At 44.9% G+C, this 12,853-nt stretch overlaps 1 protein-coding gene across 1 annotated transcript; it reads right to left on the bottom strand.

Annotated features, from left to right (window-relative positions):
* Window positions 1–7,240: 7,240 nt before the first annotated feature.
* On the bottom strand, window positions 7,241–12,370 carry LOC119158862 (keratin, type I cytoskeletal 19-like). The gene is made up of 8 exons (XM_037411258.1): window positions 11,882–12,370; window positions 10,908–10,990; window positions 10,179–10,335; window positions 9,589–9,750; window positions 9,014–9,139; window positions 8,611–8,837; window positions 7,977–8,107; window positions 7,241–7,412 (listed from the first exon to the last, which is right to left on the bottom strand). Exons 1-8 carry the CDS (start codon window positions 12,368–12,370, stop codon window positions 7,387–7,389), a joined length of 1,401 nt encoding a protein of 466 aa, XP_037267155.1. The 3' UTR covers window positions 7,241–7,386.
* Window positions 12,371–12,853: the final 483 nt, after the last annotated feature.

Here is a 12,853-nt window from a genome sequence, read left to right as displayed (position 1 = left end):
GTATATTGTTTTCTTGCTCAGCCTCTGTGTTGGTGGTTGTTGCTAATTTAGAGGTTTGTTTGTTATGGTTTACAGCAAGTGTTTGTGGAAACATCTTTTTATAAATGCCCCTCCCAGAACACCCTCACCCACACAGTAGGACACACCTAAAGTTTCATCGTCTACTCAACTTCATTTCTGAAATGTCCAAGGAAGCAAGGCCTTCTCTGGCTGGTAGAAATTTAAATGCTTCACTACAAAACTTAGTGGAGTCTATGTCATAATATGAGGTTGTTCCACTGAGAAATCCTTTTCTCTTGAAGTGCATGAAATTCTCTGCTGTACTAACAGCTACTTTGGCTTGTGAAACTATTGGGTTACATTCTGTGTAACTGTTGGTTTCCAGTTGCTGACACCCATGTTATGAGGACATGAATTCATTTCTACGTGCTTCTCTGTAATTCTGCAGAAGGGTAAGGATTTGGTAGCTTTTTTTTTCTGGAAAGATGTTTATTGCATCCTTTGATGCAATGATGAATGAGTCATTCCTTTCAAGTGAGCTAAGCTTCATGTCTCTGTTCACAAAAAGAACATGTTTGGATAGTTTGAATATCAAAGTTCACACAAAAAAGACAGTTGTGTGCAACATACCTCACAGCTTCATGTTTAATACATGAAAGGAATATTTAATGCCATTTTCCTCCTAGAATTCATGCAGGCAACATACCTCAAAGAGTGAAGATTAGTTCCTTAAAACTGAAGAAGCCTAATAGATGCAGTATATCTGGAAATGACAGGCTGGGATCAGAGATAGAAGTTATGGAACAAATGGTTCCTGAAAGGAATGTGTTATTTCAGTTTGCTGTAAGATGGAAGCTGTTTTATGAGAGAATAGTTTTCTCTGCAGTTATATGTCTCATAGGATTGTCCAGGCATTTGCAAGTAAACTGAGCTAACTAGATGATCTTAGATAATGTTTCCAGCAAAACCCAAAGGTAATGCTGCAAAAGAAAACCTGAAGGGCTGGGAAAACCTTAACATAAGAGAGATTTCAATGAACTGCAAGGAACCCCAATAGTAACCTGTGAAATGGGACAGTGAAACATTACGAAATCTTGGGCTGTTGCTGCTTATTGCAGCATCAAGCTGCTGCTCCACAAACACACCAAGGCACATCCATCCTTCGGTGTGCCATTTGCTATCACACCCTGCAGCGCAGGGAGCGCAGCACAAGGAGCCGTGAAGGCTTCCTCTGGCATTGCCCAGACTCAGAACTGCCTGGCACCACTCTGATGCGATGCTCATGGATCAGCTGAGCATCTGAACTCACTTTCCCCTACTTGCCCGTCCCAGCAGGCTTAACAGCACTGGAAACAGGCACTGATACATCTTCTGACCACACTGAGGACAGATCTCAGCTATGGGCAGATGAATAAAGCTGAGAAAACTCCAGCTGCTGCAACGAGCAGGGGCTGAAGGGAGCTATGGCTGTGCTTAGGGAAAGGCTGAACAGTGTGACAAGGCAGGAGTCTTCATTTATCACCAGTGAAGGTCTCTTACAGACTCTGTGTTGTGCATCCTTGGCCCTGGCTGCCTGCAGGTATTTGGGTGCAGCCTCAGGTGTGTTTGGTGTGAGTATTAAAAAGGTCTTTTCAATTCTTTTCTGCTTGAGAGACCTCTGAAAGGCTGCTCCAGAGAAGCTGCAATCACCTCTGCCTCTCACACTGGTAGGAAAAAAAAAAAAAAGTGTGAATTGAACAGGAAAGCGAGATTTAAAACATGGGACTGGTTTTGAAACAGATATTTTTATTTTTTTTTTGCACCGGGCATAACTAATGGAGAGACCATATGGGTCACTGTGTACCCTCAAAGCTGAGAGTTTGATGGCATTCAAGAAAACCTACCCTTGCGCATTAACTGATGTGCTTTGGGTCAGAGGCAAAATAGGAGGGGGTGGAGGAGAAGGAGGAAGGTGCCTCGGGGGCGGATGGCACCATACTTGTTTGCAATGAGGCCTCTTCCCTTTTCCTGTGATGAAATTGTTACGAGCTCCTGCCCAGAGGAGGACGGTGGACTATTTAAGCCCGAAAGGCTCAGCCAGTGTGGGCATGAATTCAGCCAGTGCCCTGAAGTGGCAGAATTACCATGTGCTCCACAGCAACACGGATGTGTGTTGGCTGAAAGCAGGGGCTGGGCGAGAATGAAGTCTTCTCCCTTTAGGGTGTGTGTGGCAGCAGTGAGGGGCGAAGCTGAAATAGCCTCCGTGGCGGGTTGGGGTGATAGCAGCGTGTGTGGGAAGAGCACATGCAAGCTCCTCGCAGCTCCCTTGGCACCACCTTTCCTGCTCTGCATTCACAGCCTCCTTCGGACTGATGTGTTTGGGAGAAACCGCTGAGGCCACGGAGCACATTTGTGGGGGTACAACTGGACTGTTACCCACCCTTTTCAGTGCTTCCGCGGTGATGAATCCTCTTCCATCCTTCCTACTTTGGTCAAGTCTTGTCAGGAAAATTCAATTTGCTTGTGTTGCTACACAGAGAAAAACTGTGGAAGATCTATCTGGGGAATATGACTCATTCTTGTAATTATACATTATAAACAAACTTCCATTATATAATCATTAAGCAATTTTACTAACACCAGATAATCCCATAGAACAATATTTTTCCATAGTAAAGAAGAAATCCAGTCCCTGAAGTATGAGTGTGTTGGACGCGGAACACTGTTATGGTTCTGAGGATGCACACTGCTCTTCCTGCCATTGAGGTTCAGCTGCTGAACAGCATGAAAGTGTTCTCCTCTCCACTAAAATGTAAATGACGAGGGTTTTTTCTTACCTCAATAAAAATCTAGATATTTGAAACCTGGAAAATCTGAGAAAATTTGATTCAGATTTATCGAAACGTATTAGGGCTCAATCATGCTTATTATTTTAATAGTGGATTAACTGAGGGTTCTAAACAAAAAGTAATTCCCACCTAACGTTTCCCAGTTGTTTACTCTGTAACAAGGGCACAATGTGCTTTGGAATCCTTTTCTCCCACCAGCTCAGCTGTTGATGCCTGGCAGCAGTTCCATCCAGAGATATTTGGGGTTGAAAATACTGTCAGTTCCAACTAATTCCAGTGAAAAGTATGATTTTCTCTAAATGCATTTTTGTAATCAGAAATCGTTCTGTCAAAAAACTGTGCCTTATTCTTCTCCTAGTAGTGGGACCCTCAACAGGTGGACTTTGGTTTGTTCCCACAGCAGTTTATACAACTGTCATGAACCACCGGTGCCCCATGGGAACATCTTCAAATATACGTAGCATTACTTAGTGGAACAGTATGCAGGATGTATTGTTCATTCTTTTTCTTTCTTCCTGTGTATATTTATGGCCACATCTAATAAAAAAAAAGCAGTCTGGTTTTAGAGCTCGGTGAAGTTCTGTGAAAACCATCTGTGTATGTTCATTCCCTGCATGTGAAAAACATACTTAGTTTTTTTTAAAAAGTGAAGGTTTTTAAAATACCTGTTTTGAAGTGAGAGAGTAAGTCCCCACCCCACCTCTCCTGCACTTTTCTGCAAGACCGGGTGTAGGTCTTGGCATGTACCCACACCCCAAGATGTGTGGTCATGGGGAATATCCCTGGAATGTACCCTCATCACCTCTGATGGTCCTAATGCAGCAGATTCACCCGCCTGTCAGTTAAAACTGGACTGCAGCACTGGGAGGTGATCTGCTGCCCTCCAGGTAAGGGTAGTTAGAAGTATCCAGTCCAGCAAACATCTCTCTTTCAGGAAAAAAATAATTCTTGCATACATTATAGTTGATCTGTTACTCATTTGTTATTGCAGAGACTAGTACTGATGAAACATTAAAGGGCACCTTCAAAAGATCCACCACCCAATGGAACGATGGTGATTATGATAGGAACAGTAATTAGGTGAGTCAGAGCTGTTAAGAGGCTTTTAGAGTACAAACCCTTTGGTTGGGAACTTCTTAATTTTGGGTCTAAACAGCCCCTTGCACAGCTGACTCTGGGGTCTCAGCTAATGCTACTTCATTGGTGACACCTTCATCAGCAAAGGGTCATTATAACACAATTACAACCCCTATGGAGAGCCTGGGTTTCACTGTACTCCTGCCTAACATGATGCAAAATATTCCAGTGCCATTTGAAAAACATAAACAGGTATGATTAGCAAATTGGTGCAGGGAGTTTCAGCCTGGCATCCATTCTGTGCACTTACACACAGGAGCCCACAGCTGGGGTCTTCAAAGAGGCAGGGAGGAGGCCCGCATCACCTCCTGCGATAGTCACACACACAGAATCAGGTCACATCAACCTCACTACGAATGTGACCATTAAATACGGATGAGTGAGCTGGAGCAAGATGCCAGGGCTGATAACTTGTTCTGTGTTTTCAGCTCGCAGGATCTCCCCAGCACATACCGCAGGCTCTACTTCATCTGTTTAGCCAAATGTTTCTGTTCGAAGAAGGTTAGCCAAGCAATCAGAGCGGAGTTTGCCACACGCCTCTCCCCTGGGCACCCTTTGGCAGGCTCGGTGAGAGCCGAGTGCCCTCTTGAGAGCAGGTGGCAGCGCCTGGCACAGGCCGGCTGTGTCCATCTCCTCCTGCATCTCCAAATGTCCCCTGTAGTGAAATGCAAAATGTGTCTGAATCCCTCGGCAGCATGGGTGCAGGGATCGGCGGTGGCAGGAGGGGACACTTCCCCACCCTGCTGCTGTGCAGGTGTCCCTGGACAGTCCTGAAATTACTGTATAATATGTATCATTACATTTTATATAATAGTATTTTAATTTCTTAGTGTTGTACTCTTGTTGTACACTCTAACAGCAACTTCCATTTAGCTGCGGAGAGCATTAGCCAAACTTCTCGGCATCTCCTGGCCTTTTAGCCAAATGTAAGTCCCACTTCCAGCAGAGTAGCAGACCTGTCTCACGTCCCGCAGGAATGCTCTAGAACAGGAGAGGGCTGTGCCAGCCCAGGCACTTGGGAGCGGGAGGCTGGCAGGTCGGTTTGGTTTGGATCTGCTAGTTAAGGAGAGCTGACACCTTATGGAGAGATCGGGAAATTGCCAGGGTGTCTGCTCTGCCGGTATTTACCGAGCACTTTCTCCATTTCCTTGTTCTTCAGCACAAACAGCATTTGCATGTAGTGAAAATTTATTATTCCAGCTGCTCTCAAGTTTTTATCTGAAATCAAATACAGTGCTCGTAAAAAACTTTTGCTTGAGTCTTGGTACAAACTGGATAGACTACCAGTTTTGCCCAGTGTTCTCGGGCAAACCTTCAATTTCTCTTTCCTCTGAACAAAGCAAAACAAAACAAAAACAAACAAAACAAAACAAAACAAACCCAAACCAAAACAAACCAAAATAAAAGAAAAAAAGAAGCAAAACCAACCCAGCATAAATATTTTCACAAGCTCTTCAGGTTGATATTTTATTCTGTGGTGGGAAGAGGGAAATGCCAGTGCCAACAGCAGTATAAAGTGAAAACTCAGATGCTAAATTCACAGGATTTTAGTTTTGGTGAGAAATCGTTTCTCACTTCAGGGAGGATTTGACTGATGCTGTTTAGCCAAAATCCTCCGCTGGGAGGAGCGAGCAGCAGTTGGGGTGGCCCATCTGCAGAACTGGGGTGTTTTGTACAAGGGTTTGTACAACCGTGGCTGCTGCCCGGGAGAAATCGCAGTCTGGGAAGAGCAAGGTGGCAAACCTGGCACAATAGCAGGTGTGTGTGCTGCTGGCTTTAACCTCTTCCTCCCCAGGGACACATCAGCCAGAAACATGGTGTTGGCCCTTTGCTGGCATTTCTTTTCCAGACACCGGGAGCCAGCAGTGCCTCTGGGCTCTGACTGCTCCACGTCCCCACGGCTCCTCATAGCCTTCCTGCCAGGGGTCAGTCATGTTGCTTCTTTGCCTCAAAGCCAAAATACCATATCTTCCCTTTGGCCCGTCCCTGCTTATTGCAGCACATAAAGTGACCATGAGCAGAGGCAGAAATTCTGCTCTTCCAGGTGTGTGGCATATTCAAGAGTGGGATTTGGGGAAATGCGCTTGCTTTTATGCTTCAAATATTATTTCTTAATTTCTCAGCAAAGGACTCCAAAATACTTGACATGTGTTTAGGTGTGAGAAATGGTTGTGCCATGATATATGGCTGTAAAAAGGACTTTCAAACCATCTGCTTTTTCCATCCTGTGGGTGTCTCTGCACAGCTACGGATGTGCAACCACACCTTGGCTGTCTCAAGAGAAGAGGAGATTCATGATAAAATTTGAATGCTGTCATCTCAGCACCTGCTCTCAGCTCTGCTTACAGTCACCCGAGGGAAGAGCCACTTGCGTTGCACGGTCCCCCTCCCCGGACACAGAAAAGATGTGATTTGTCTGACACCGAAGAGATGGGATTTGCTCTGCAAGGGAAGCAGGCTCACTCAGACATGCTTGCATTACAGAAGTCCAGAAGACAGGTGAGGTCAGAAGACACCTCCCTCTCCCCAGATGACTGCAATGCAGACCTGTTAAGACATGTATGACTGACATCATACTCCCCAGCAGCCAACACAACTCACAGATGTGTCACATCTGGAGAGCAGCTTGAAAAGATCACCAGGGGTGGCTGCTGAGCTGATAACTGTGTATGTCTATACACCATCCTGAACTGGATTTGTCATGGAAATTTGTGTCACTGATCTCTCTGTTCTCCTTTCATTGATGAGCTCCAGCTCCACTTACCTCCTCCTTTGTTGTTCTGCAATTAATTTAAGCACAATGCTCTGTGGGAAGCACACAGGCATCTGCCTGAACTGGCTGTTCATGTAGATCATGGAGGATGTCATGCAGGAACGGGCAACGTGTGCTACGGGCTTTGACAGGGAGGAGGTGGACAAGACCTGCAAGGCCAGCGAGGCGATTCTCTGGCTCCCACTGGAAAAGCAGCTTTGTTCCCAGTGGAGTAGGATCCTGACCAGTTCAGGTGACCCTTGTGCGTGGCTTTCCAGCTTTTCCTGCTGGGGCCGTGGCAGAGGCTGGCCAGCCCGGCTGAGGTTGTGGTTTGCCCCTGCGTCAGCGACTGGTTTGCTAAAGGAACTCAGTTTCCAGACACAGGTTTCTTGATTGCATCAGGCAGAAGCAAAGTTTTATTAGAGAAATGTTTTCACCAGCAGGTACATTAGTGATCCTGACTAACTCAAGTAATTTCTAGAGATTACAGCATTACAGAACAGAATAGCAGAACAGAGAAAAAGGGGGCTCCCAAGAGCCCCTTTAGGTACATAGCAAAGCATCACTGAGTTACTTCTACTATCTCTGCATAGAGGCATGCAGTGAACATGGAGTGTTCTTGTTTTGTCTGTGGGTTTCTCTGTACGTCATCTTCTAGTCCATTCCTCCTTAATCACAAATTCTTCTGCAGGTCACTGGAGAAAAAATATAGCAGCATTATTTGATTGGAACAGAGATAAAATCCTTCAAATAACAAAAATTTGGTCTGTGTAGTGCCCTTATTTTAAGAATACACTCTGTTAAGCAAGAACAGTTGGCAGACAGCTCAGGAAACTCCAGAAATCCCCTAAATACTTGTGTTTTAATGGGAATTTGCAATTGTCAAGTTACAGACTTGTTCTTCTTTTCACTCCTTACAGACTCTTTCGCTAAGCTTTGTTTGGCTGTCATCTTTACTTCTACTTCCAGATCTTTTCTCTATGCCTCATTTCCTGAACTTTCTCCTTAGTTCTACTGCTCCCCCTTGTCTCTCCTTTGCTTTCTCCAACGCTGTACTCAGTCAGAGCTCTCTTTAAACATACTAGTGACACAGCCAGTTTTGCACTTCAGGTGGATCCATTGTAACAGATCACACCAGTAGCTTAGTAACTCTGCAAAGATACCAATAACATGTCCTAGAAAAGCGTGTTGTCTCAGGGCCTTATTAGAAAGGAACAAACTGAAAAAAAGTTTTCCTTTGATGAAAACACAACTCTTACCTTGTATATCTCCAGTCTTGCAGGGTGGGACTTGGGGCTGGCAATGGGAAGATGAAGTTGTAGTATAGGTGTGGCTTGTCCTAATGACTCCTCCTCCTACACCAGTTCCGACGCCGATTCCTCCTCCATGACTAGTGGGATCAATTTGTGAGAGAAATAGGGAATTTTAGAACTTCACATGACACTGCTAACTGACTACATGACACAAAGACTCAAGCTATGCCTTTCGTAGGGACTAGAGTATTTGTCATTGCCTTCTTTTTTCAGAGTTGCTTTGCATTTGTGCTCCCCTTTGGCATGTAAATGCAATGTGGAGCGTTGCAATCAATTCCTATTTTGACAGTTCTTGTCCATCTTTCTATAGAACAGAGATTGTTAGGAGTGCTGACATAATACAAGTAGTTACAATGTTGTAACTAGCAGTTGATAGATTTAGTTTCTCTGCTTTGCAGATCCTAAGGAGTGACATTTAGTTCAGATTTGAATGTTCATCACAGTAAAGTTGCTCATGAGGCAATTTCTTCATCTCAAAGAAAGCATTAAGATGGACCAAAGAGTATGTTGGATTCCCAAGCTGCAATACAGATCCTTGGTATTTTCATTTATTCTCTAGTGTATTTAGAGATGTACATACATAAGGTCCTGCTGTCCTCCTTCCAACAAGCACCGGTAGGTCTGAATCTCCTGCTCCAAACGGCACTTGACATCCAGTAAGGTCTTGTATTCTTGGTTCTGGCACTCTATTTCCGCTCTTATTTCAGCCAATTGCTGCTCCACGCATGTGATCTGGTTCTGTAGCTCACCGAGGAGGGTGTTGTACTGGCACTCAGTCTCAGCCAGAGAGGATTCCAAATTATTTCTCTGATAAACAAGACAACCAAAGAAGTGACATTCATTTAAGTGTCACTCTGGGTTTTATTATTTCCAATCCAAAAAGGAAAGAGCTATTGACCACCACCATGCTGATTGGTAGGTCTGGCTGTTCATGCTAAGAAATCCAGCAGTAACCGTGTCAGAGCTGTAAGCTCACCACCCACCTGGCTGAGCTGAGCTTGGAGATCGATTTCCAGGGCTTGCAATTGGCGTCTCAGTTCAGTAACCTGGTTGTTGCACGTCTCTACCTCCTGACCGCTTGTAATAACCTCCCGATTCACCTCCTCAATCTGAAAATCACCAATTGAGAATGAAGAGCCTCAGAGAATATCTGTATAAATTGGACTTGCTTTTACAGAAACAGTATACAGTAAATAGCTGGCAAGGAGAAAAGTGAACAGGGTGAGTTCTCTGTGCACTGGGCGTTAACCGCCAGCTTCAACTGTTTGCTGTTTTACAAATCGCATTAACCTCATGGCTATTAAGTCTCTTTAATCCAAACGTGGAACATCTCAGTTCCAACAACACACCAGAAGGCCTTGTGGCAAACGCTGCTGTTCCAGATGGGACATAACAAACTGGTCAGACAGGCTGTGGAACACAAGGTATAATGAGCACTGATCTCAGGCTTCACTGTAAGGGAAGAACTGCTTATTTTCTCCATGCCTGTTTTCTGAAATGCTCCTGTGCCCTGAAATGTGCATGTCAGTTGGTTTCACAGCAGGACTGTGTCGCTTACCTTGCACTCATACCAATCCTCAACTTCCTTGCGGTTGCGCGCTATCAGTGTTTCATACTGGCATCTCAAATCCTCCAAGATTTGCCTGAGATCTGGTCCAGGGCAGGCATTGACCTCCACGCTCACGTCTCCAGTTGATTGTTTTCTCAGGCAGTTCATCTCCTGGAAATACAACCCAGATCAGATGCGTACTGTCTTTTGAAAGACAGCATAGAAGAGCAGAGCTCGGTGGCTGAGAACAGCACTCCCTGCAAGGGTTGCTTCCTGGCTATGGTGGTAAAAAGCACTGGAAGATGGTGCAAGTGTTTTCCCCAACAAATCTGCTGGGTAATTTCTCTTCCACTGGAACTAGCGGCACTTTCACCCCACGCTGGCACTCCCAGAGCCAGCATAGCCCCAAGAGCAGCAGCCGCCTCTCTGCCAAGGCTCCTGTGCCACCCACGAGGCAGAAAGGTCTGAACCGCAGGAGTGTTTGATGGGAAAGCTGTGCCAGGAAAATGGTGAGTCTTTACTTCTAAATTTAGAGCACATTCATGTAGGCAGTTTTATGTCAGGGCCGTGGTGCTGCTAGGGAAATGGCAGGACCCTACCTCCTCGTGGTTCTTCTTCAGGCAGCAGAGCTCCTCCCGCAGTGACTCCAGCTGTGCCTCCAGGTCAGACCTGCACAGAGTCAGCTGATCCAGGACTTGGCGTAAACCATTAATGTCAGCCTCCACGCTCTGGCGCAGGGCCAGCTCTGTCTCGTACCTGGTTGTACAAGAAAGCAGAAATTCAGAACGGTTAACATCTCACACGCGCTCCGTTTGTGCAAAGATCTCCTTTCCCAACTACCTGCTCTAAACCGTATTTTGTTGTCTAAGCTGAACGCACTGTGCATTGGATTTCTGCCCTGCGCTGTCTGTTATGTGAAAACTTTTCTTCCTCACCCATTTTTTTTTCCTGCTCCTGATCACTATATGTTCGATATCACTGTATGTTTGGTATCACTTATTCAGCTGCGTTTCTGTTTTGCTGATCCCAATCCGCACCGGTCTGTGATGGAAGTGTGCCAGCTATACCACTAAGGACCGCTCCCTGCAATGTGGGTCCCCAGCCCGCACCAACAAACACTGTTGCCAAATGTTTTACCCAAGAATACTAATTAAGGGAGTGCTGGTGACCAAGAGCAAAATGCCTTTCATCACTCCATCCTCTCCTAAGGCAGTGGTGTAGTAAGACTTGTCTGAAGTCTCTGTAATTAGTGCACTGAGACTCCACAAGTAAGATGTAAAGGAGCAGGGAGGAGGTGATGGGGTTCAGCTACACAGAGGGGCACTCACTTCACACGGAAGTCATCAGCAGCCATCCTGCTGTTATCAATGTCGAGAATGATCTTGTTGTTATCAATGGTTGCACAGACAATCTGGAAAAGAGCAGACCATGAGACATGCCTCATTTCTCTCAGCTGTTGTGCTCCATAGGTCTCTCTAGATTGCAGTTAGGTAGTAACTCTTCATAATTTCCTTTTTCTGTTACTTAAGTAATCTTGTTCCTTGAGCAGAGCAGTTGCAGGAGATAGTTTTGCCTCCTTAACTCACAGTCAGTAAAGAAAAGAGGTCAACTGTGCAGGGGCTGGGAGTTAAGGAGTTGTGAGATGGGACTTTTCAGTTTCAGGATCTGAGGGCAAGTTCCAAAGATGCTTCACAAAGAAGTGAACCTAAAGAAACTTCCTTAAGATATTAAATCTCAACTGATATTCAAGCTGGTGTGTTCCAGGCTTCAAGCTTAAGGATCTCTAGGGAAAATGGTTGGAAGGTATCTTTAAGCCTTAAGAACAGCCATAATTTTCATTGCAGATATATTAGTATCAAGCTGTTTGTGCCACTGTGGCAAACGATTTCAAATACTCAGCTTTTCTCACCTAGAATTTATAATGTTTCACTTGACACAGCGTTTGATATGTATGTTTTGCCCTTGTCCTATAGTTCTCTTTGCTTTGCTTTTCCTGCTGGGCTGACACCACTACATTTCCTCAGAGCACACTTGGTAATATTAATAATTGTATAGTCAAAACAGAGTGCAACAAAGCACCCTTTTCCCTTTTTTGGGGGTATGATCCCACCTGTGTCACCTTGCAGCATGCACCTGTGATATGCACCCACACGCAACAATGTCGTAGAGGAACTTGCCAAAAGTTATGTTTGCAAAGACATTTAGCAGCACCAAAGTTACATCTAACAATTGCAGTAGCTTCTAAATACAAATTCAGAAATAAGCTTTCAATAAGGGAGGAACAACTGAAAAAGGGCATTACCTGATTCTGAAGATCTTCAATTTCTTTGTAATAGCAGCTGTAGTCCCGGGGCTCGCAGGAGAGGCCCTGTGTAGCATACCACTCTCTGATTCTGCATTCCAGTTCAGCATTTTCCTTCTCCAAGCACTTCACCTTGTCCAGATAGGAAGCCAGGCGGTCATTGAGATTTTGCATGGTGACCTTCTCATCGCAGGATGAAAGCAAACAGTCGCCACCAAGACCACCAACAACCACACCACCTCCAAGGCCAAAACCAAGGCCATTGCCATAGCAGTTGCCACCTCCATAGCTCCCACCAGCCAAGCTACCAACACTCAGACCCCCTCCATAATTCACTCCACCGCAGTAACTCCTTCCAGAAAAACCTCTGCCACTGCCTATCGTATAGGAAGAAATCCGTGCTCCACCACCACCACCAATGATACAGCTGCCACCACTGCTCCTGCCTTTGCTAGACACAGTAATAGTCTCCTTAATGTTGCAACTCATGGCGACAGCAGTTGGAAATGCAAGCAGAAGCCCAAAGCAAGATGCACAGCTTGATATTAAATCAGACTGCGAGTTGTCCGTTGTGGCGAAACTCTATTTATACCTTCCACAGTGGGTGTCACCACTGTTTCTTCTTCCCATAAGGCTGGCTACTCTAGCCATTGGTGCCAAGAATAATTTCTCAAAGGGAAGTTTCCTTTCAAGAATCCTGGTAGACAAGGAAGATACTTTACATGTCTCTTGCTAATTTCAAAAATACATTAGCAATAATGTTTTATGAATCATCAGCTTTTTGTTTATGATGCAAACTTTACAACATTAAGCCAGGAAAAACACTGTCCTAAATTATATACCAGGAAGAAATCATTAAAGGTTATTGCATCAAAGAGCTCTTTATCTCTCATTAATTTATTTTCATTTTATTTTGAGTTGAATAAGCAGTTTTCATGCAAGGTGCTGATGTTGGAATATGTAAGATGAAAA

The sequence above is a fragment of the Falco rusticolus genome, chromosome 18 (genome assembly GCF_015220075.1).
Source record: "Falco rusticolus isolate bFalRus1 chromosome 18, bFalRus1.pri, whole genome shotgun sequence".
Lineage (NCBI taxonomy): Eukaryota > Metazoa > Chordata > Aves > Falconiformes > Falconidae > Falco > Falco rusticolus.
Note: the sequence above shows the minus strand (reverse complement) of the source record. Positions and strands in the feature narration are given on the sequence as shown.

Coding starts and splice junctions, on each gene's coding strand:
- LOC119158862 (XM_037411258.1), bottom strand. CDS start 12,370: ATGAGTTGCAACATTAAGGAGACTATTACTGTGTCTAGCAAAGGCAGG. Junction 10,336..10,907: donor GCTGATGACTTCCGTGTGAA/GTGAGTGCCCCT, acceptor TTGTACAACCAG/GTACGAGACAGAGCTGGCCC. Junction 9,140..9,588: donor AGGATTGGTATGAGTGCAAG/GTAAGCGACACA, acceptor GGTGATTTTCAG/ATTGAGGAGGTGAATCGGGA.